The sequence below is a fragment of the Ictalurus punctatus genome, chromosome 6 (assembly GCF_001660625.3).
Source record: "Ictalurus punctatus breed USDA103 chromosome 6, Coco_2.0, whole genome shotgun sequence".
Taxonomy (NCBI): Eukaryota; Metazoa; Chordata; class Actinopteri; order Siluriformes; family Ictaluridae; genus Ictalurus; species Ictalurus punctatus.
The window spans coordinates 12,962,301-12,988,853 of record NC_030421.2 but is presented as its reverse complement, the minus strand read 5'-3'; the positions used below and the strand labels follow the sequence as shown (position 1 = coordinate 12,988,853).

At 37.3% G+C, this 26,553-nt stretch overlaps 1 protein-coding gene across 2 annotated transcripts in view; it reads left to right on the top strand.

The window, feature by feature from the left end:
• tmem163a (transmembrane protein 163a) overlaps nt 1-26,553 on the top strand; it is a 60,933-nt gene that overhangs the window by 7,058 nt on the left and 27,322 nt on the right. For both annotated transcript variants that reach the window (XM_017469193.3, XM_047156181.2), the window contains exon 2: nt 77-196. In XM_017469193.3, coding sequence (XP_017324682.1) covers nt 77-196 — 120 coding nt within the window. The remainder of the gene's footprint in view (nt 1-76; nt 197-26,553) is intronic.

The following is a 26,553-nucleotide window of genomic DNA, read 5'->3' as shown; positions in this document are numbered from 1 at the left end:
TAAGCCCTTTACTTCTGTTGTGGAAAAAAAAAAAGGCAGGTTATATTTAATGGATTTTTTTCACCTTTTGTTACAGGTTTATTGGAGAGCAGCATGCGTCTAAAGCCCCATGAAGCTCAGAGTTATAGGAAGAAGGCATTATGGGTATCATGGCTCTCTATTGTTGTGACGCTCATCCTGGCAGTGGCGGCCTTCAGTAAGTTGACTCTTTTTGTTTCATCACTTTGCTTTTTATGGTAACGGAAAGCTGATTGAGCACTGAAGACTGATTTGAATGTTCCTCAGAATGGGAATGGTAATTTTTTACTTGAGGAAGTATGAAGTCACTGGACTTGATTTATCAAGCTTGTGTCCTGAGTAAATTTATGCATAAAGAGTCACTAATGTTAACCTCAATTTCATATAAAGATGATATAAATTTCATAATGACTTAAAAGTACACAATCCAAAAGAAATCCATAAATGAAAAAAAAAAGACTAGCTATTTAATTATGACAAAAGTGATAGTGTTCTGTAACAGAAGGAAGAGATAGTGTGTTTCTATGATAACCAGTGTGCTGCAGTGTGTGTGCTGCATCACTGGAAGATTTAGCATATGCAGCACTGAGGAGATGCTTTCTTCTCACCATTTAGTTGTCATTTTGTACTTTCAGCTCACTGAACCTTGGCTTTTACAGAGATTTGTGGGTGTTGTCAAATGTAAATCAGTACCTTGAACACTCCTGTGACTTTATGGGTGATTGGCATTGGTTTGGTGTGGCCTTTGAAAACATTTACACACAACTTTACTGAAAGATTCATAAACGAGGCCCATTCGTTGTGTCTTCTCTCAAGCATACATTTCATTTTAGAGAACTAGGCTAGACCAACTGTGTTTTGTTCTTGAAAACCATCTGTGTTTCCTCAAGATTACGTTTATGTAATAGTTCTTTTTGTAGATATGTTGTTGTTCAGGATAGTAGTTGGGAAAGATGAAAGGGGCTGTCCCATGAGATATGGGAAATCTTGTGGGTTGGAGACAGCGTTCTTTATCTTGTTAGTCAAGGACAAGCAGAAGCAGTGTATGCAGAAGTAGTGAATGGAGGCTTCTCAGTTGCTGGAAATGAAGCCCGGGTCACATTGGTGCATTATCTATCTCTCACTACAGGTCACATTGTTCCTTCCTAAATTGGAATAATCTCGAACATCTCACCATAATATTGTTATTTAACCAGGGGTTAAACTAAGGGAAGGCTCAAGGATTGCAGAGCTCCCCCAGCTTTAGTTTATGTAAGATATATAATCTGATGGAAATCTACATTACCAGATACAAGTTTAGGCACACTGTAGTCATGTATCAATTTCCTTCTTAATGTATTTGTTTAACAAGTAGATTTTACTTAAAATGAGAAGTTTAAAAAATAAATCCAAATAATTAGATTTCATTTAAAATCCCTATTTGTTAACTTCTAGGTGAAGCTCCTCATGAAGCTGGTAAAGAAAATAAGAGTGAGAAATAAGAGGGTGAAAAGCTTCATCCATAATATTGTTAATTCTGTTAAATATAAAATAGTTTTGATTTGTTCAACACTTTTTCTTGGTCTCTTATTGGCTTAGTGGTTAGCACGTTTGCCTCACAGCTCCAGGGTCGGGGGTTCGATTCCCACCGTGGCCCTGTGTGTGCGGAGTTTTCCTGTTCTCCCTGTACTGCGTGGGTTTCCTCCGGGTATTCTGGTTTCCTCCCCCAGGCCAAAGACATGCATGGTAGGCTGATTGGCATGTCCAAAAGTGTTCGTAGTGTGTGAATGGGTGTGTGATTGGCACCCTGTCCAGGGTGTACCCCGCCTTGTGCCCGATGCTCCCTGGGATCCAGGCTCCAGGTTTCCCTGTGACCCTGAAAAGGATAAAGTGGTATAGAAGATAGATGGATGGATGGATACAATTGTGAAATGCATAAACCTCTTCTGTGTGCAGGTCCAAATCATGGTATAATTGTCACGTGTCAGAGATGGTGATAGTTGCAGGTTAAGTTTCTTTAGTTTTACACATGCAAACAAATTCAAAATGTAGAGCAGAATCAAGGTTAAGAAATTGGCAGAAGTCAGAGTTACAAACGATAAAGACATAAACCAGGAACCAGAAATGGAGTCATAACCATAAACACAATAGCAGGCAAACATAAGGCTTGGTATAGACAGGTACCGGGTGATAAGCATATATACTTTGCAGTTAACTGGTACGAAGAGAGGCCTTAAATACAGCGTGCATGGAATTGAGTGCAGGTGTGTGCAATCACAATAGAGGTGAATGTGAACATGAGAGAGTATGTGATGGCTGTCAGGTGCTGTTTGCCTCAGCAGCCGTGACTGTAGGCCACTCTGTGGTCTGGGAGTTGTAGTCGGCAGCCATTTTTGTAGGTCGTTCTATGTTACCTGACGTCTGAAGCAACGCAATATCCAGGGGAGAATTGACAATGATAATAATGGTGACACTTATGAACAGCTGTGTACAAAAATCGTTTGTTTTGCAAATTTATAGACAGGAGCAAAAGAATCAGGAATTATTTTAGATTATTTTCCTCCAAAAGCGACAAACAAGGAACACACAAATACTAAAAAGCTAAGATCTGGACAGTCAATTGTAGTTAGCTAAATTAAGCCATCAAAGAGCTTCCCCACCTCCTAAATCTGATTTAGCCTCCTAAATCATTATTGCAGCCATCGATCAGCTGGAATGAGTCCTCGGACCAATCCTATAGTGTGTGCACGCCAATGTTTCTTCTGTTCCTCACTCACAACTTTATTTTCTACCTTCAGTGATTCCCATTTGCTGTTTTACTCACAAAATTGGAAGAAAAAAAAAAATCTCATCCTGATATACGTGTCTTATCTTTAACCCTTTCTTGTAGTGCACTGCCGTTAAATTTTGGTGGCAGAATGGAAATCAAAGTATCAGATTTTCAATCAGTTTATTCAAATGAATTGTTTTATTGCCTCATGTCTGTTATAAGATTAGGACACTGTTGGGTTTCTGCGTGTAGAGTTTCGTGAATCTGTGTTTAGCTGCTGGTGATCTCGGCAATGACAAAGTGGTGTGGTGTGAGCTCCATGCTGCGCAAGCAATTCACACCTCTCCACAATAATTCAAAAATAATTTTTTGGCCTCTGGTAAAGAGTTAAATGTGGATAAAATAAATCTTTGAAGGAAGTATTATAGATCATTGGTGGCTCCGGTGACTGTATACACAGCACATGTATATAACACATTCCTAAATGTATTGTGGTACTTTGTAGTTTTATAACCAATCATCGATTTAAATTATATGAATTATTATGAAATGAGTCATAACATGTTCTGGCACATATGTAAATATGTTGTGATTGCTACTGTGTTTAAAGAGAATCTTATTTCTTTTTCTGCTGACTTCTATGAAGATGCTTCACGAGACTAATAATAAATGGATTACAAATGTGTTACTATTTAACAAAGAAAAATATCTAATTGTTGATCTGGTGAGGTATTCTGTTTCAGGAAATGTTTATATAGCATTTGATTTCTTGTAATTTAATTTCTTAACCAGGAACCACATTTTTTGAAAAATTTCAGTCAGCCTTTAAACCAACACTATACTATATAAACATGTAGAATCTTCCCTCCTCAAGGTAGCCAACGATTTATTGCTGACTTCTGATTTTGGAAACTGTGCTGCTTACCAAGATCTTAGTGTGGCCTTTGATACGGTTGACCACAGAATACTTCTGTATCGTCTAAAGCGTGGCGTAGGCATCCAGGGCACAGCTTTAAAATGGTTTGTCTCCTACCTTAATAACAGGACTTTATCAGTTAAGCCAGTTTTACACTGTGTGATTCCAGCGGTCTTTTACGATTATTACTTGTCATACTGTACGAGATGATCCTAATAAAAATCCTGTCACAGATTGTACGATTACGTGTTCATGTAATCGTCAGGAGACATTATTAGGGCTGCAACTAACGATTATTTTCATAATCGATTTGGCAGATTATCTTTTTCCGATTAATCGATTAATCGGATGGGGCGGGGCAAAGTTTCAGTGCCTTTTTTTTTAGTTCATTTAAAATAAAATCACAAACTGAGTGTTACAAATATAAATTCAGACTAAAACCTTACACAACTGTTTGTCACAAAGAGAAAAGAACCCAACACACACACACACACACACACACACACACACACACACACACACACACACACACACACACACACACACACACAAGAATATATATTATTAATTTAGGACTGTAGTTTAATTCTGTGCTTTTCGTGAATCCATCAAAAAATAATGCATAAGTAACCGCTGACAACAAAAGTGAGTACACCCCTAAGTGAAAATGTCCAAATTGGGCCCAAAGTGTCAATATTTTGTGTGGCCACCATTATTGTGTGGCCAGCACTGCCTTAACCCTCTTGGGCAATGAGTTCACCAGAGCTTCACAGGTTGCCACTGGAGTCATCTTCCACTCCTCCATGGCAACATCACGGAGCTGGTGGATGTTCGAGACCTTGTGTTCATCCACCTTCCGTTTGAGGATGCCCCACAGATGCTCAATAGGGTTTAGGTCTGGAGACATGCTTGGCCAGTCCATCACCTTCACCCTCAGCTTCTTTAGCAAGGCAGTGGTCATCTTGGAGGTGTGTTTATACGACATATAGATCTATATATAGATAGATAGATAGATAGCATTATTTTTTTACGGATGCACAAAAAGCACTGAATTAAACTACAGTCCTAATTTAATAATAAAAACTCCCTTTCACTCCACTTTGTGGTTTCTGTTACTCACTGCCTTTAGACATATTATTTTACTTTTGATCATAGTGTTTTAAATAGACATCTTAGACAGATCTTACTCATCTAATCAGCAGCTTTGAACCATTCCATGCTCATAAAGGAAGTTCAGCGGTGGCTGGACCTTTTCTGTTGCTGCTCCGATATTGTGGAATAGATTACCATTGTTTATATAGTCATCCCCTACAACAGACGTTTCTAAATCTAATTTGAAAACATTTTTATTCCCCAAGGCATCTGAGACCTTATAAGGTCTCCATCATCCTGTGTTCTGTTTTTGTGTTGTTATTGATGGTCTTGGTTTTGCTGTCTCCCTGTTGTATTATTTAATCAATTAGATTTCTTAATTGTGTTGTTTTTATTATATTTTATTCTGTCTTAATATTATACTAATTTGATTTTACTTTGGTTGACACTTGCTTTTTTAATGTGCTAAATATTTTAAATGTGCTATAGAAATAAACAACATGACTTAATGATTAATTAATTAACTGAAACAAATTATGACATCATACTTTAATAAATAAAGACGTCATTTTTTTCAGCAAATTGTACAGTCACTTAATCAACTTTGTCATTACACCACTCAGTCGGTGAGTATTTTCCTATAACTACACATCCCGTGTGTGTTTTGCTCCTTATATATTAGACCTCATCAATGAGATCAATATACTAAGCATAAGAGCCATCAAGCCAGTGGTGTTTATTTAGGTGACCGTTGGTGACTGTTTGGATAGTCATATTTTCAATTACTCAAATTTGTAAAACCATGGGCCATGGTCTACAGCATACCTGATGATATAGTGTAAAATTAAGCCATTGATTTGGGTGACATTCAGTTTCATTGGTGTCTTGTGCCCTCGCTGAAACTTAAACTTTGCCACCTGTAGTTTTGTATGAATATATATCAGTGTTTTATGTAAATATGTACCTCAAATGCTGTGATCTTTGGTGAACTTAACATTTTTCTTGCTTCCTTGCTTTGTTATGGCAGATGTTTATGAAAGATGTTTATATTTTACTGGTGCTAGTGGTGCCTGGCTGTTTGTACTTGGTGACCATCTTCAGATTAAGTCAAGCCCAGCTGCTAATAAATATTCCATACAGCTATACTCTCAGTGTTCAGGATGCTAATATCTTTCTTATGCGTATCATCTTTGATTGCTGAATAAATAAGAGCTATTTGTCTTTCTATTCATCATCTAACATTTGCTGATGCAGCCAAAAGCTGCAAAAGATAAGACCTGACTCAAAAATATTTTAGAGTAGCAAGTAAAAAAGATTGAAGAAAAAAGCTGATCCAAGCAGTGGTTCCCAAGATCTAAGATATAAGATAGTGCTTCACACCAATTTGTTTATTTATAGTGGATTTTTACATTATAATTGAACACACCCATTTGCTGAGAAAACTAGGCCAGCTCAATTGTCACATCCGTGTGAAATCTGCATCAGTCAAACACCCTCATGGCACAATGTCCAGGCATCTTGCTGTGTTCAAGTGCTTAGTCATTCTTCAGCCGTAACGTCACATGAGTAGCTGGTGGGGGCTTGTGACTCCTCACCCTTCCCTCCAGTCTCGAGACGATGAACACCCTGCTTTGTTCTCCCCTTTTCCGTGTTTCTAAGCAAAGATTCTCATGAAGTTTTGAGGAAGTCATGTGATAGGAACTGCATCATCGGCAGACGTGATGGCATTCAGACACTACTCTTGGCAAATCCATTCTTAGTGGGTAAGTCACGTGGAGGAGAAAACAACAAAGATGGAGTGAAAAAAAGTTGTCACAATATTTCAATACATTTATAAAAGCAGACAAGTGAGACACGCAGGCCAAAGTGCCTTGAACTGAATTCATCAGTGTAATGATTTCACCTGGACACATCAGTGTAATGACTTCAAGTCCTAAAAATCTTAGAGTGCTTCTTGTTAGTTTAACATTCTTCTTCTTTTTCTTCTTGTATCATTTTCCCCTTCCAATTTTGATTCCTGATCCTTAAGTGTCTGCTAATACCTATTTCCAATCTCTTTCTCACATTCGAAATGTGCCAAACCCTGGTAATTATACCAATTAAGCTTTTCTTTTTTCATTTTTGTTAAGGTCATGTTTCATATTGAAAACTGACACTAGGCTTTAAGTTTACAATTGAATTTGAATTTCTGAGACATGAAAAATAATGACAAATAAAAATGGCTACAGTGTGAAAGCAAATGTTTATACAGCATTTTAACATTCATGTGTTAAGTCCAAATTTAACTAAAATGTTCTTAAGGAAAAGCAGCATTTCCTCTGGTTCCACCAGCATACCGTTGTTGCATAAAAGTTGGTTTACTTTCAGTATTAGTGCATGGGGCACTGACGAATCAGGATTCCAGAGGAATCTAGAGTAGGTTTTTCAGTACTCCAACGGATTGCTTGATTGAGGAACTGCTGCCTCAGAACGATATACACACAGCGCTAATGCTTATATATCTGAGCTGTGGATATAACAACTTCAACTCTGTATTTTCCTATTTGTAGAGTTCTTAGAGGAAAAATAACATGTGAATCATTTCATTCCATGTTATAGATCAATAGGTACCTTGAATAAGAGTTTGTATCTGACCTCATTAAACGCACACTAATAATTTGATTAATAATACAACGGTTAAATTAGAATTTTCTATATTTCTGCTTAAATATGACCTAAAACATCATCAGATTTTCACACAAGTCCTAAAAGCAGACAACAAGAACCCAATTAAACAAATGAGACAAAAATATCATACTTGGTCATTTATTTATTGAGGAAAATAATCAAGCACCACTGTATGCTTGCATAAGTGGGTTAATAACTGACCTGTCTTCATATCTTGACTCCAGTGGAGATGCATCAGCTGTGTGTAATCTTCTGTTCATCTCTTGAACGACATCTCTCTCGTTAATAAGAAGGCGCCTGAGAACAGTGACCTTGGGCTGTTCTAAAACCTAACCTCATGAGTAACTCCTCAAACGGCGGTAAAACAGAGAGGGTTTTAATTTGGTATTAATTTGCACTGGTACATCATGGCCTGCTGCGTAAGCACACACAGGTCATTTCAGCTCAAGCTGACTTTATGTTATGTGAAATGTACTGTTCCACATGGTATGCCTATCCTGTAGTCAATTAACTGCCATTTTTAGGGTTCAAATCCTTCATGGCCTTGTCTATATTCTATATTTCATCTCAGAATACTACATGGACTACCTAAACATGGTTCTTTGGAGTATTCCATGTGTTCAAAAGTTGCCTCAATAGCCTCTGCAGCACATTTATGAGGAACTCATCCTCATCTGAGTGACACCAGAGAGTGGGTTTATAAATCAGTGTGGTTGTTGTGGAAGAGTTAGCGCAAGTGTTTTGTAAGGATGTTAAGCATACAGTGAATAACAGTAGAGGCCTGGGATGAGCACAGGACAGTCTTTATGATTATAGCAGCAAGTCTATAGTATGCAGGTGAGATGATCCATTGAAGAAAGCGTGAGACTTGGGCTTAAACTGTTTTTCGGAATGTGAGACCATTCACAGCAAAAGAAGGTGAGTCACAAGAAAGCCCTATGCAGGTCCATGAAATGGTTTAGCTTCCGATACTGAACGTTTCAAAGAGAAATATTCATCCACCAATGTAGTAAATGTAATAGTGCTCTAGACACATATCCAAACTCCAATAACAGCGATATCCTTCAGGCACTCCTTTATGTGTTTCCTATAGCCGAGGTAAAGCCGTTTCAAAGACAGATGGCTCATCAAGGACAACAAACCAGATTTTAAGAATAAATGGGGTTGGCATTGTGAATCCGGTCCTGAATGATTCTTCTTATTTTAGCCCCATTAAAAATACCAGGTTGATACATGGATACTAACACAATTTTTTGACCTATGAAGTACCTGTGAGGGTTTTCTTTTTCTTTTTTTTTTAGGCCAAACGGTGGAAAGTTCTTCACCAGTAAAAACTATTAGAATAAGACCAAAGGCAAAAAAAAAAGTCCCTGAAACAAATAGGAATTAAAATGGCTGCAGTCCTGACCGAGCCTCACAAGAGAATACACCCACATCTACTCATTTGTATAAACTGTCGTCTTCAGTAAGTGGTTGATTAAGGATATAAAGCAAAATACTAAATTCACCACCTTATAAACTATAATAATTTGCATACAGTTTTCTGAAATGAGAACCAGGCACCACCATTAAACTTGACAAACACCTCCTCTAAGATACATAATGAGCACATGCTTCATAATACAGCTGTCATTTGAACAATAAGCAAGACTTACTAATAAAGCGCATATGTCATTTGTTCCATCTAATGAATTTTTATGAATGATTTGTATTTCTGGTAGTAGTAACACACCCATCAGCAAGAACCACAGGAGTCTCTGCCTACTGGTTTGTTAATCAATGTCACCATAGCAGTGCTATAGAGAGCACAGAGTGTAATTACTGTCATTTGGGATACATTTGTAATTGTGTTATCAATCAGTTTATGTATATGCTTTGTCTGTATTTAATTACACCACAGAATTCTACTTCTTATTACAACCCCAATTCCAAAAAAGTTTGGACACTGTGTAAAATGTAAATAAATGTAAACACAAACAGAATGCAATGATTTGCAAATCTCATAGACCCATATGTTATTCACAATAGAACATAGAAAACACATCAAATGTTTAAACGGAGTAAATGTACCATTTTAAGAAAAAAATAATGGCCGCACCACGTCTCCAAAAATTTGGGACGGGGGCAACAAAAGGCTGGAAAAGTAAGTGTTACTAAAAAGAAACAGCTGGAGGTTAATTGGCAACAGGTCAGTAACATGATTTGGTATAAAAAGAGTATTTTAGAGAGGCAGAGTCTTTCGGAAGTAAAGATGGGCAGAGGTTCACCAAGCTGTGAAAAACGGTGTCTACAATTTGTGGAACAATTTCAGAATAATGTTCCTCAGCATAAAATTGCTAAGACTATGCATATCTCATCATCTACAATGCATAATATCATCAAAAGGTTCTGAGAATCTGGAGAAATCTGTGTGTGCAAGGGACAAGGGTGAAAATCAATATTGCATGTCCATGATCTTTGGGCCCTCAAATGGCACTGCATTAAAAACAGGCCTGATTCTGTAATGGAAATCACTGCATGGGCTCAGAAACACCTCCAGAACTCATTGTCTGTGAACACAGTTCACCGTGCCATCCACAAATGCTGGTTAAAGCTCCATCATGCAAAGAAGAAGCCATATGTGAACATGTTCTATAGTGAATAACATATGTGTTTATGAGATTTGCAAATCATTGCATTCTGTTTTTAGTTACATTTTACACAGCATCCCAACATTTTTGGACTTGGGTTGTAGAAATGTATCAGACTCTACAAGTTAATGTGTGTCATATGGTTTAAGGCTTAAACTTTAAGGTCTGATGTCAATCAGTAAGCTCAGAAAATCTACTGTAAAGATATCGAATAAGGTCTACAATTTTTTTCTGTTTTTCCTTAGGATGTTTTTCATTCCAGTAATAAACTAATGAACAGTATGTCAGGTTTTTCTTCATCTCGATAATAAATTACATTATATGCTTGCGCCAATTACGTGGCATTAATGTGCAGTGGTAAATATGTATAAGTTACAGATCCATTTAATTGATCAGTATAAGATGCTATGGAATTATCTTTCATTATAGTAAAGTGTATGTCTTTATGTAATCATGGAAACCGTATTTTTTTATTAGATAATGCAAAATATTCAATATGCTAAATATGCTAGAATGTTTGCCTATATAGAAAATACATGTGTAATAACAAGTCAGAATGGTTCCCATTTTTCATAAATGCTCTGTTTAGCAATCAAATTAACCAATAAGAACCCCCCCCATGCCCGCCCAAGTTTTCTGCTTGTAAGAAGCCGATAAAGTTAACTGCACTGCGACAGAAGGCAATTAAAGGCAAGTTATCCCAGTATTAAAAAGCAAAAAAGGATTAATGCTGGAATTTGACAGCAATCTGGATACTGGCAGACAGATTGAAAGAGCTTGTGGTGTCTGTAGATTTCTAATGACCACAGCCTTGGTGTTTCTAGAGGCACAAAAAACCCCAACCCTGACAGGATTGATATCTTCTCCAAAAGAGCAACCTTTTAAATGAGCTCCCATAGGAAATAGAAAGGGGACAAAGCTTCACTGCCAAGCAGCAGATTGCTATACTGGGTAGATAAAACCATTTTGCTCATGTGGGAACATTATGATATTCATGTTTCTATGGTTATTTAAAATTGGATTAATACAATACTAGACACGCAAATCCAACATCCACACACTTGTTAGGCTTGTGTCAGATTGGAAATTCTGCCTGGATAAAAATAGTCTGCAGAATAAAATCATGAATTTTTCAAAACTGTTGCATGCAACAGCACTGAGTGATAGGGACACTGATAATCTAATTAGGTAAGCTAACTAGGTGTCTTACCACACTAGAATCTCTGGGAACATTATTTGTCCAATAAAAAAAATAAACATTCGACCAATGACCTCAGATGTCAGTATGCAGTATGGTACTATATACAGGTCTTTAGGCAATATATATATATATATATATATATATATATATATATATATATATATATATATATATATATATATATATATGTAGTTGCAATCAAAATTGTCCAACCCCCACTGCAAATCAGGTGTATTGTTAAATTTTACAGACTTTCAGCTGTTTGCAATGAACAAATCAAACAAAAGCAGTTGAAATAGTTAAACACAATGAATGCTTCAAGTGGTTTCCCCAAATTCAGCTTAAAATGCAACTTATAATGATTTCTCCAGTTTCAAAATTATACAACCTCTTCATGGAAAGCATCTTTAGTACTAAGTAGAGCACCCTTTTGCTGTTATTTGACCTGCTGCAAACGAGATGCAAAGCTTCTGGCAACGTTCCCGAGGAATCTTAGCCCATTCCTCATGAGCAATGTCCTCCAGTTCAGTAGGCCTGCCAACTGCCTTCTTCAAATCCCACCAGAGATTAACTATGGGGTACATTATTATACAATTTTGATTGCAACTATATATATATATATATATATATATATATATATATATATATATATATATATATATATATATATATATATATAGATTCCTCATGAGCAATGGTCTCCAGTAATAATCTTTGGCTTGCATGCTGATTAGTTGCATCAGGTTGAGAAAACTTGAGACAACACCTGTTTTGCATATTTGTGCTGTTGTGTGAGATTCTATTCAGGGGGTTGAATAATTTTGAAACTGAAGAAATCATTATAAGTTGCATTTTCAGTTGAATTTGGGGAAACCACTTGAAGCATTCGTTGTGTTGAACTACTTCAATTGCTTTAGTTTGATTTGTTCATTGCAAACAGCTGAAAGTCTGTAAAATTTGCTATTTGCAGTGAGGGTTGGATAATTTGATTGCAACTGATTTCATATTTATTTCACCTACATTTCTAAATAGGATTCAAAATATAACCAACATGCCACAGGATATTGCCATGATAACAACATGAGAAAGGAACTCCAAATCTATACATATGGGCTACATGCAATCATATATTATATAATCTTAAACTTCTATAATTCTTGGAGTATATATATATATATATATATATATATATATATATATATATATATATATATATATATATATATATATATAATTTTTTATTCATTATTCACTAATACCATATTAAATCCATTGGCAACCAAAAACAAGCCTAGTGTGAACTAACTTATAGAATATTTCCTGTTTGCAGTTTGCCAAGTGTATATATATATATATATATATATATATATATATATATATATATATATATATATATATATATATATATATATATATATATATATATGGATTTTCTTTTCTTTTCTTTTTTCTTTTCTTTTTTTTTTACTTCTCTTGAAACAATTTCACTTGCTAACATGAGTACACTAGCTAGATGGGAATGGTTGGTGTTATCCTTACTAGGTAGTTAATAATCTTTTGTGTTTGAGCAAATAAAAAGCTTAACTAGAAGGTTTGAAAAAAAAAAAAATCTCTTTATCTCTGCTAGGAAATACAGTGCCCTCCACTAACATTGACACCCTTGGTAAATATGAGCAAAGAAGGCTGTGAAAAATTGTCTTTATTGTTGAACCTTTGGATCTTTTGTTTAAAAAAAAAATCACAAAAATACTCTTCTCTCATGGATATCAAACAATTGCAAAGACAATGCAGGTTTATCCAAAAATACATATCTTTGTTAAATATATTTATAATGTTAGTGCAGGGCACTCTATCCTACTTTACCCTGTTATGCTGTTAGAATGAAATCACTCATAGCTAGTGTGCTCATGTTAGCAAGTGAAAGTGTTTCAACAAAATGAAAACAAAGAACAACAACCAAAAAAAATTCCAAGAAAATCTGTACATGCTTTTGTACTTGGCAAACCACAAATAAGAAATGTTCTACAATAATGCCATCTACTTAGCTAGCTATTAAACATGATATTAGGGACTGATCCATCCACTAACCTATCTGTAAGTTAAAATAAATGCAAAAATTAGTAAACACAAGTTAATAATTATTATAATTGTGTATAAGTGATTAGTTTGAGAACAGCAAGCATCTTTATGGCAGCTGCGTAGTGTTGAATTAGACATCACACTGAAACCATACTGACAGAGTTATCAGAGAAAAATGATTAGTAATTACTTGTATCTATAAGTAAAGGTTGCAAGGCTGCAACCTCAATTTGATCTCATGCATGTGATATTACATTCATTTTGAATACATGCAATAAGACAGACCATAATTTATTACTGCATCAAACAGCATATTTGTCTTCCTGAAATAATAATTAAAGTGTAGTATAACTTAATCTAACAAAGGAAAAATCATCCAAGCATATACTGTATATAGTCCCAATGCTACGAGGACCCCATTATGAATTGTATGAATGGCAGTTGTTATGTCATTAATGTCACTCATTAAGGCAGATTTATTGAAGGCTGTTTGCCTTGTTTGTTTACGTGTCATTAAACATGCACAATCTTCATTATTCCATTGTCTAATCAGTTATCATCATGATGTGCACTATAAGCTGTTTGCTTCACAGCACAACATCCTATACCCATTCATTCCATTTCCTTTCCATTCAAGGAAAAAAATTAATTGACCCCAGATGATCACCTTTGGCTGACAAGGGTCTTATCTCAATATTAAGCAATTGATTTACTGTTAAGAATTAGATTTGTTGGCTTCTGAGTGGTGAAACATAAAATAAAAACGTTCATCCTGTTGTCTGGAAAGCGCGAGTTTGAATTCCAAAAATGCTACAGCCATGCATGGCCAGGAGCCAAGGGAGCAAAACTGGCTTTGCTTGCTAACTGGGAGGTGTGGCATACTTTCTGTATCCAGTCAATCACAGTGACATTAGCCAATCATGGGTGCCTGTTAGTTCATGTATACAGAAGAGTGTAGATAGTGATTTCCTCTAAGTGTGTTATATGGTTGACTAGCTTCATGTGTCTCAGAGGAAGCACATGTTAGCCTTTACGCTCCCTGGTTGGTAGCTGTCATATGATAAGGGAGAGCTTGGGTTGGGATTGTCAGGTGACAAAATTAGGAAAAAAATATATTTAAAAAAATGGAAACAGATGTATTATTTCTGGTAAAATGTTTTGGCACAAATTCTGTAGTGCACTTCAAAACATCTTTAAATCTCCATCCTTAAATACAAAAATTATACCAAGGTGACTACATTATTATACAATTTCTCTTCAGTGGCCTAAACACTTTTCATTTCATTCACTTACCTTTTTTTTCCTGCATCCCTTTTCACTTCTGTCAGATCAATACTTTTAAAACTATGCAACTTCTTGCTTGAAACATTTCATTATACAACCTTAGTCCTCTATTGACACTGCATTGAGTTTTGGGCCTAATTATAAAGTGAAGTTTCAGCATCAGGTGAAAAACATTAAAACCTAAAGAGTGGATCAAGATTCAATTTATCTTTACAATTATCCTACAAGCTATAATCTGTCTTCTGTCTATCTGTTGAGGAGAATCTCAATGTATTCTGATTTATGTTACCGAAAGCTTAATTTGCCTTTATCCTAACATCCTAACCCACTCAATATCTATGCAGAAGGTGGGGGCAACACAAGCGCAATGCTAAGAGTTCCATCTAGGATAGTTCCTTTCACCTAGGACTGGAGAATGAGAGTTGATCTTGGCAGGAAGTTCCAGTTCCCTAGTGAGATCACCAACACAAGTCTCTGCCCTGATATAGTGATGTGGTCCAGTGGCGCCAAGACTGTGCTCCTCATTGAGCTAACTGTACCATGGGAGGACGGAGTAGAAGCTGCTTTTGAGAGGAAGAGTCTGAAGTACTTAGATCTCATTGCTGAGTGTAAGGAGGCTGGCTGGAGAACCATCATCTACCTGGTAGAAGTAGGGGGGGCACATGGTTACATGTAATTTTCCCCTGCAAGGATGAGCAGCTGTCCTTCTTGTCTTCGTGTAGCACTGTCTTAGGCTTCATACATTGCAGACATTGCAGTTTATTGCTCTAGAAACATCTACAGTCCTCATGTCTCCCTGCAGCAGGCCTATGGAATGTTCACACTGGTGAGCAGGAACCCTAGACATCTTTCTTCTGGTGTTTTTCAGAGTCAGTAGAAAGGTCTCTTTAGTGTCCTAAGCTATTGTAACTGCGACCTTAATTGAGCTACTGCCTGTAAAAGGTTAGTGTCTAAAGGAGCATATGCAATAATTGTTTATGGATCATTTAACAAGCATAAAAAACATTGTTTAAACCCTTTCTGATAAAGATCTGCAAAGCTTATTTGGATTTTACAAAATTATCTTTAAAATACAGTCTCCTGTCACTTTAAAATACTATAGTTATTATAAAACCTCCATAGTAAGACACAGCAGTACTAAAAATACTGTATATATTTAATATACACAACCCTGTAACTTTGCAGAGATTTTTTTAGGAATATGGTGGTGGTTGAGACAGAGACAACTATGTTTTTAATTATTATTTTTCTTTTTATTAATGTTTAACTTATTATTGATTCACTCTTCTATTTAAGGTTTAATTTTGTGAAGAAAATATGCATCATAAAACTGTTTTCTGAGACATGGCTTAGCATTGTCTATACAGTAAATAAGCTGGTCCTATTATAAAACAATACCAGTGCTATACTGGTTATCTGCATCACTTTTTTCCCCATCGATTCAGTATTTATGTTATCCCTGGGATCAACACAGCACTCAGAAAGCACCTCATTTCAAATAAAACTTTGAACATGTCTTTGTGAATTAGCAAATGATCAATAACTTGCTTTCCTGAATCAATTGAACATAGTCCAATACCTGATAGCAAGTTATGATTTCTGTTTCCTTAGACTGGGTGTGTATGTCTATACTCACTCTCTATTTACATCATCATCATCATCATCATTGATGTACAGTGCCCTCTGAAAGTATTGAAACAGCAAGGCCAATTTTTTTTTTTGCCATACATGGAAGACATTTCAGTTTGAGATCAAAAGATGAGTATGAGATGATAGATCGAATTTCAGCTTTTATTTCTTGATATTTACATGTAGATGTGTTAAAAAACTTAGAACATGGCATCTTTTGCTTGAACCCATCCATTTTTCAAATGATCAAAAATATTGGACTGACAGGTGTTTCTTGACAAGAGTTAGTGACATCACCAACAACCTCAAAAGGCCATGGGTGAAGGAATCACAATCCAAGTTCAAAGAAGACTTCGAGAGCAGAAATATAGAGGCCATTCCACAAGATGAAAACCACTCATCAGTTATTGCAATCAAGGGATATGCAACCAAATATTACGTGTTATTTACTTTAATTTACTTTAAGACTTATCTGCTCCAATACTTTTGCTCATCTAAAAATGGGTGGTCTGACACCAAAGGTGCCATGATCTAAGTTGTTTAACACATCTAGATATAAATATAAGGAAATGAAAGCTGAAATATCTGATCTATCGTCTCATATTCAGCTTTTAATATCAGAAATGTCTTCAGTCCACAAAAGAATTCGCCTTGCTATTCCAATACTTTTGGAGGGGATAAAGTAAATTGTGGCACATAATAATGGAGAGTGTTACTGTACAATTAAAATTTTCTTTCTGTGTATCTCTTTCATTTATACCCTCAGCAAGAGTTCCGAATGGTTCCAACCTTAAGCATTAAGTTTGTGTTTTTTTCATAGATAGATAGATAGATAGATAGATAGATAGATAGATAGATACATATTTATTGTTATTGCACAGTACAAGTACTCAGCAACAATATGCAGTTTAGCATCAACTATTCAGAGACACTAGGTCTTTAGGCGATCAAAAATGCTGAGTCAGATGCTGCAGAGACCACATTTAAGAAAACATGGCTAAGGTTTCATGTTAACTTTAACCTGTAATATTAAGCTCAATTTTTAAAAGAAAAAGTTAGCAGTTGTGTGTATGATTTGTTTCTTTCATCGTGACAGCTTTCATTGACTTTATTCTGCAAAACGACAACCAAACAGCTTGATACTTAGAAGCTACTGACTCTCAAGAGGTCTTCATTGGCATCTTGAGATAGAGTACCAGAGTGAATATAAAGAGATGAGAGCCGCATGTCACATGCAGGAGAGAAGAATTTGTTACCCAGCTGAACAAATTCTAGTTTAAAATTCAAGTTTCCTTCACTGTAGCAGATAACAGAAAGGTCAAGGAGACCAGTGCTTAGCAGTGAATGTGAAGATTTTTTATTTTTTTTTAATATCCTTCAAAATATAAAGGAAATCAACAACAAGACAGCAACAGTGCAGCAACGGTTAGTTACTGTAAAACTGCAGGGCAAAGCCGCTCCACATCTGTTTAACATTATAAATAGAATAAATTAATATTTAAAATTAATATTATAAATAACATTATAAATAGAATAAATTAATATTTACTCTCTTGTGGCAGTCTGTATTATGAAGATATACACTCACCGGCCACTTTATTAATAGACTGTTATGTGATAATTGATGCAATTATTTAATCAGCCAATTATGTGGCAGCAGTGCAATGCAGAAAATTATGCGGATAAGGGTCAAGAGCTTCAGTTTATGTTCACATCAAATATAAGAATGGGTGAAATTGTGGGCTCTGACTTTGACTATGACATGGTTGTCAGTGTGGGCTGGTTTGAATATTTCAGAAACGGCTAATCTTCTGGGATTTTCACCCACAACTCCCTCAAGTGTTTACACAGAATGGTGTGGAAAAAAAAAAACATCCAGAGAGAGGCAGATGATGCCAGAAATGCCTTGCTGATGACAGAGATCAGAGGAGAATCGCCAAACTGGTTTAGCTAATTCATGGTAACTCAAATAACCACTCTTTACAGCCGTGGTGAGCAGTAAAGCATCTCAGAACACAGTACATGTTGAACTTTGAGATGGGTGGCCTGCAACAGCTGAAGACCACACAATCCACAAGTATAATAAAAAATAATAATGATAATAATACTTTTACAGATACTGATTACAATACGATGCTCCAGTGTAACAATGAATAATTGAGTTTGTGTTTTTGTGAGACATCCAGATTAAAAAGTAAGGCAGCACAAACATTCAAAGCACATTAGCAAATATAATATTTTTAAAGACTAATCCATTTAGCAAATCCTTATTTCAGTCCTTAAAGCCATATTACCATAACTATGGATGAGAATGTATTGCGAGAAAACTGAAAAGTTCCCTTTGAAAGGGAACTTTGACGTTGCATTTAGCATAACAGTATGGGAAGCGCCCTTGCACACGTGACCGGTATCTGAAGCTTGTGTAAAATCATGCCTCTACTTATAGGCCTGCCATGATCAGGTGACGTGGCAATTAAGCGCGTCGCATGATATATATATGGCACCTGTGAACCACGCCACCAGCCTTATTATCTTCAGCAAGTTGGGCCTAATGTACATGAGACCGTTTCAGTGGTGGCTGAAAAGTCGGGGGTTTCATCCAAGGATGAAATGAAACCTCTGAGAGTAATCAGTGTCACGTGGTGATGCCTACGTGCTTTAAGTATTTGGAGGTGCCCGCAGTTTCTCGCCTCGGGTCACACTCTAGGGGTGTCTCCTTACCGCAAGATGGTAATGACAGACGCGTCCCTCACGGGCTGAGGTGCAGCCTTAAATGGCTGTCCAGCTCACGGTCTTTGGAGCGGCCCTCATCTGGAGTGGCATATAAATTGCCTAGAGATGCAGGCTGTATTCCTAGTACTGAAATTCTTTCTTCCTCAGTTGTGAGGTCACCATGTGCTAATTGTGTCAGACTACACAACGGTGGTCTCATATATCAACCACCAGGGAGGATTTACATTCACCAGGGAGGAATTATGTTCAAGCCCCCTGTTCAGGCAGGTGCAACTAATCCTTCTCTGGGCAGAGGGAAAGTTCTTGTCAGTGACTGCAATGTACATTCCGAGGTCACATCTACATGCTTTTCCCCGATCGCTCTGCTCACACAAGTTCTAGCGATAGTTCGCCAAGACCGTCTACGTCTGCTGCTAGTAGCACCTTATTGGCCAAATAAGGTTCTCTGAGATAATTTCTCTGGTCGACAGTACTCCTTGGGAGATTCCCATCTACAGGGATCTACTGTCTCAAGCCGGAGGGCTGATTTATCACCCTTGGCTAGAACTATGGAAACTGTGGGTCTGGCCCCTGAGGTGCATCAGCTCACAGATTCTGTTCTCACAACTGAGGTTGTAGAGACCATGTTAAATGCTAGAGCGCCATCCACAAGGAAATTGTATGTGCTCAAGTGGCGGCTTTTTGTCTTGTGGTGTGAGGAACGTCAGATAGACCCAGTGAACTATGCAATAGTTACAGTCCTGGAGTTCTTACAAGAAGGTTTCACAGCAGGGTTGGCTCCTTCTACAATCAGGGTTTAAGTGGCCGCTGTTTTGGCCAGCCACGCCCCTGTTGATGGAGCCGCTGTGGGTCAACATCCTATAACTTTGAGGTTCATGCATGGTGTCAGACGGCTGATGCCCATCTGCAGGCCTCGCATACCTTCCTGGGACCTTTCTGTGGTCTTGGAAGGTCTGTCAGGGGCCACATTTGAGCCCTTAGAGTCAGCCTCTGAGAAGCTTCTGACTCTAAAGGTAGCTCTTCTACTGGCCCTGACATCTCTCAAGCGAGTGGGAGATTTACAAGCTCTATCTGTTGCCCCTTCCTGCCTTGACTTTGCCTCTGGATTAGCCAAGGCCTTCTTGTATCCTAGGCCGGATTATATTCCTAAAGTGCCTACATCGGCTGCCCACCCTGTGGTGTTGCAGGCTTTCTGCCCTCCTCCATTCCTCACACCGGAACAAGAGAGGATGCACCTGCTGTGACCAGTAAGGACTCTCTGTACTTACGTCCACCGCTCTGGCCAGTGGCATAAGTCGGAGCAGCTGCTGGTCTGCTTTGGCGGCGACAGTAAAGGTGATGCTGTGTCAAAGCAGCGCATCTCTAATTGGATAGTGGAAGCAATCTCTATGGCTTACGAGGCGTGCAGTCTCGCCACGCCTCTGGGCATAAGAGCTCATTCCACTAGGGCGGTCGCCTCCTCGAAGGCTTTGTCCAAAGGGGTATCCTTGCAGGATGTGTGTGCTGCTGCAGTATGGTCTACGCCACACACATTTATTCGTTATTACAGCCTGGATATTCATTCCACCCCGGGCTCGGGTGTTTTGCAGTGACCCTCAGCCTCTGGTCTTTTTGAACAGGCCGTACCCTTGGTATGACGGAGTGGGTATTCCGGTTCCCATACTGTTATGCTAAATGCAACATCGAAGTTCCCTTTGAAAGTGAATGTCGGGGTTACGCATGTAACCCTGTTCCCTGAGAAGGGAACGAGACGATGCATAGCTTTGTCATACCAGGGCAGGCCTGTGAATTGCGTCTTCGCTTCACATAATAGAGGCTGACGTTTTCTTATAACACATTAACACATTGTAATACAATTATAAGAACTTATTTATGTTGTGCATTTTTTGAGTGTATTTTTATTGAATACTTTATAACGTTTATTTGAGTACAAGAGAAATACTTAGCTTGAAAACATGTTGCTTTAAAAAAAAAAAACCCTTCAAAACAACAAATATATGTTTTCACAGTACTTCTTTATAATCATTACTTTCAATCAATTCTTTTCTTTAGTGACTTATTTGTGGTGCAGTATTAAGGTACGCTGACTCAAATCATGTGTTCTTTTATATTTTCTCAAAGACCATTACACTTGTTTGAATGAATGATTGAAGGAATGCTATCAACGACTTGCATTTGGGAAATTTTTTGAACCAGAACCAGTTCTTCAACCTTTGTAGAAATTAGATATCATTCAGGAAAGTGGGTCACAAGATCCTTTCTTTCTGCATTTGTTGTCCTTCTTTCTTCTCTGAGGAATTTTTTTTTTTTTTTTTTTTTTTTTTTTTTTTTTGTGGTAGAGAACCAAACCAGCCAGACTGTGTAACATAAATCACTCAACTGGGAAAATACTACAGAACAATCACAAAGCCAGAGCAATATAATTTACTGCCAACTACAGAGATAGGCTACAGCTGCATGTGGATCCTGTTTGTTTTTGCTCCATAGTCAAATTCTGCAAATATTACTATAAAACAATTAGAGGATATCTGTTAGACATTGTTGAACAAAATACCTGCAGAAATTATGAATTTTCTCATCAATATGGAGGCTCTTCCTCTTAATATTAATTATTATGTCCGCTAATATTGCTTGTTTCATCTAACTTTTCATGAATCCACACACTGATAACCTTCTTTCAGTCTGTTCCTAATAAAGAATTATTGCCTTCGGAAGGCAGCGTGAGACTAGAAAGTGCTGCCTAAAATCCATTGGCATGTCCTCCTTGTCTCCAGAACATGCACTCTTGACCTCCATACCTCATGACTGAAGCAGAATCCTCCTAAATGAGTTTTCTACTTTCCATAATGCATGTGTCCTTTCAGCTTTTAAATGATAACCAAAGCAAAGTTAAACACAGTCCTGGGCTATTTACAAATCTACATAGTTAATTTGAATTAACCTGGTACCTCAGGTTTCCATAGCCAGTTTGTTCATTTTTTCATAGAATAAGTATATAGTATATAAGTGTGCATTTTGAACACAAATACAGATTGCATGTGCCATACTCCCTCCAAAGGGCTCCACACTTCATAGTGATGACTGAAGGGTCCTTTCTTTAAGGAGTCAAAGTAATGGCCATTTGGAATGTACCTTAAGGTTATTTTATAATCACATTGCCACACATGTACTGACACTTAAGATAAGTATTGGATATGGACTAAGCAGCAGCAGCAGCAACAACAACAAAAATCATGGTGCCACCAATTTTATTTAGGAGCTGCTGTTCATTGATTTCGTAAAGAGCTCATTTGCCACACCCCTATTTTCAGCTGTTTCATGTTTCTTACTTGGACTTGACATACATTTATACAGTAGCTAAACGCTCAGCATAAAACCAGTGTGAATGAACCTCAAGAGCAAAGTGTCCATCAGTTGTTCCCTTTATAAACAACCATTTTGAAGGCCCTACTGAAGTAAATGCTTTCTTCCTTGTTTCATTTCCGAATGACTCTACAAATGGTCACCGTGGTCGTGTCCCCATTCGAAATGCCACATTCGCTGAAAATTTTCCATTGGGTCTTCAAATGCATGTTAAATTAGCACCCACTGTGGGATTTTTAATGGGAGTTCATAGTACATTATTGGTCTACCAATTCAATTGGGTTTTGGAGTAACCTAGCTATCTGGCACTTGCAAAAATATACAATATAGTATCATAACCTGTGGTTTTGAATGTAATTATTTGTGCCATTTTATTTTGATACTGACACTTTTCCAAATAATTTAAAGCAAAGAGATACACTATATGGCCAAAGGTTTTTGGACACTTGACTACACACACACACACACACACACACACATATATATATATATATATATATATATATATATATGTATATGTTTATATATATATATATATATATATATATATATATATATATATATATATATATATATATATATATATATATATATATGGGCCCTCCCTAAATTGTTGCCACAATGTTGGAAGCACACAATTGTACAGGATGTCTTTGTATACTGTAACTTTGCAATTTCAATTTACTGGAACTAAGAGGTCCAAACCTGTTCCAGCATGACAATGGCTCTTTGCACAAAGTGAGCTCCATGAAGACATGTTTTGGCAAGGTTGGAGTGGAAGAGCTCAAGTGTCCTATACCGAACCCTGACCTCAACCCCACTGAATACTTTTGTGGTGAACTGGAATACCGACTGCACCCCAGACCCCCTCACCCAACATCAGTGACTGACCTCATTAATGTTCTTGTAGTTCAATGATCACAGATCCTCACAGCCACACTCCAAAATGTAGTAGAATGCCTTACCAGAAGAGTGGAGGTTATTATAAGAGCAAAGGGGAATAGCTCTGGAATGGGTTGTTCAACAAGCACATATGTGGTGATGGTATGATGGTCAGGTGTCCACAAACTTTTGGCCATATATGTATTTTAGGCAGTTTCTTTTCATTAGGACATTTGCATTGTGCAAATTTGCATTAAAATAAGTGAATGGAAATCACACTGTAGTGTCATCTCCCTTCATACACAAGCAGAGCTGAATGGGAAGACACAGAGGGATGGAGAGGAAGCAGATAACTCTGTCCTACTGGGGAAGAAGCACTCTCTCAGAATGACCCAGCACTGTAGGTCCTGAATTATTAAAGATGACAGTGGGAGAGTGCTCAATTTTTCACTTGCCGCATGCTGCAGATGCAGATTTGTCTGTCTGAGGTTCAGTGGAGATTCTTAATGTGACAAGGAATTGGATCGTGAATGGCTGGTAAATTTACTGATCCGGAGAGAGAGGCCTTTTCTCAACTAGTCAAACCAACTGCAAACAATTATTTCATATGGAATCCAACCAAATCATTAAGAATCATAGATATTATCTGTGCAATCTGGTTGGACAGTTGTTTTCTAGATAACCTATTTTTGGTTGAACTTACCAGTGCGAACACAATAGACAACATGAATGAATACTTCAGGTAACAGAAAATGATGATTTGGACTCTTACCTAGTACAATATGACATATTCGCTGCCCTAGGAAATATCTTACCCCAATAAAATGAAATCATGATAATAATGGTTATCTGTGATTTATTGGTATAAAAGGGATAATGCTGAAAAATCTACATCAGTCATTGAAGCATAAGGATTCGGTTGAAATTCATTTCACACACCATGTTGTAATAGAAACTCCTCTCATCCCAGCCCTCTGCTGACACCGAGACTGAGGCTTACTGTCGTGGGCGACTTTCACCGTGGTCATTACCAGTCTTCACAAAGATGGAGATCTCTCAACACACACACACACACACACACACACACACACACACACACACACGATTGTTTTACTGTCCTTGTAATTCTATTGACATAATTGTTAATGCTGCTACCGAAATGCTGTGCCCACACCCAAATCTTACCACAACCTTTATCGCAGTAACCAAAAGGTTAAAAGGTTAAAATATTTTTTTTTTAAATAAAAGCTCAGCCCCATTTTTTTTTTTTCTCATGAGGACCAGCTAAATGTCCCTGCAAGGTCAAAACTGTCAGATATTTTTGTCATTGTAGGGACATTTGTTCCCCACAAAGCTATAAAACAGTTTACAAAGTTGAGGTAAAAAAATATCTACTTTAATAATCAAAATCCCATTATTCAGTGTTACCCCGAGACAATATGTCTCTTTTCAATCTGGTTCCTCTCAAGGTTTCTTTCTCATGTTGTCTTTGGAGGTTTTGCTGCCACTGTCATAACTGGCATGCTCATTAGGGATTTAGATTTGCATCTGAATTTCTAAAACGGTTTTGTGACAATCTCTGCTTTTAAAATTGCCATACAAACAAAACTGGATTTATTTTCTTCTTTGTGAAGCGCCCTTGGCAGGTGAGGGTGTTGTTCTACAAATACAAATGTTACAAATACAAGATTATTCTTCTTATTATCATTTTTTAATTCCCTGATCAAAGGATATATTTCCATAGATACATTGACTTTTGGACAGACCCTAAGTCTTAAGTCTTTAGCATTAATTAGGCCTCGGAAAGCAACAATTAGGTTGGGTGCTTACTTTCCAGACTTTCAAAATTCTTCCTAAATTTAAAGGGCATTACATGCACAATGAAAAGTAAAAACATGAAATGTGATATGCATTATAGAAGCCTGCATACTGTAAGAGCAGAAAATACACGAATGCCTTAACACAACAAAGGCATCATTATTGGTTGTGAAACAAATTTGTGATGAATATGTGAAGGAAACCCACCCAAATTAGATATAAGGAAGTCAGTACCTGGAACCTAATAAAACTGACATTTTGAGCAAATGATTGTGCTATTAAGAAGTAAAGAAGCTGACAAAGCTTTCTTCAGTGCTTTCTTGCTACTCGAGGTGATAACTCTGGGTGTTTCATCTCACCAATTACTTGCAAAGGGAGGATTTATACTCAAGAGAAATAGAAAGTTAAGATAGAAATACTCTTTTAGCTGTCCAGAGCTCTCGGTCCCAAAAGCTATTCACAAAAGTCTTTTTTTTAAATTATTATTATTATTTTTTACTGCAATCGCAAAGTATTTCTGAATATTTCAAGAGATTTAAAGAATCTTACATCAGATTTGCTGTACATGTAGCTGATGTTTTGAAGGGATTTCCTAACCAACAGTCAAAAATCTATATTGGAAAGCCACCAACATATAAGCTGACTGAAAGACTGAATGTCTTTTTCATTGATTCTCCGGCTATGGACATCCTCATTCACTGTTTTGTAATGAGACATGGCTAAACAAACACCATTGGATTTATGCATGTACCAGCTTTGCCCATGCATCTATTGCCTAGATAAAATTCTCTTCAACATTCAGAGCTTCATTTGTATTCCAGAGCAAGTATGCCAGTCAAGGCCACACATTATACCATCAGTCAGGTTTTGAACAATGCAGAGAGGATGGAGCTGCTCTGGGGCTGCATGCGAAGACTGGCAGGTGTACTGCTATGACTCATTGTACTCTGCCTGTGGATTTAGAATTTACAGATCAATAGAACTGGAAACTTCTCTCCTCACAAGAGAAGAGGAGAAACAAACAAAGCACTCTGAAGGAAACATTTACATCTGTAGTAAACTATGTTAAATAGAAATAATGGTGGAGACAGAAAGAGCTAGAAACAGAAGCAATCGATGGTCTTGCTCATTTATGGTCATAATTATTGCACTATTTGCCTGAATTGATTCATTTTAAACAATTCATCGTGTACACATATTTCCCAGTACAGTTACTGCGATTTTCCCATTCCACTTTTTGCTTGTGCCAGTAGACTAGCATCTTTAGCCAGGAACCACACAGTATTGCTATCGTTCTGGATCCAGTACCCAAAATTGCGCATCTTAGGGAGCCCAAACTCTTTAGACTGGTAGCCTTAACTTCTCACCTGATGAAGTCCATGGAGAGGAATGTACTGCAAGAACTGCGGACCCTGGTTAGCCCAGAGCTCGACCCCCTACAGTTCGCATACCAACCAGGCATTGGGGTTGATGACGCCATTATTTATCTAAT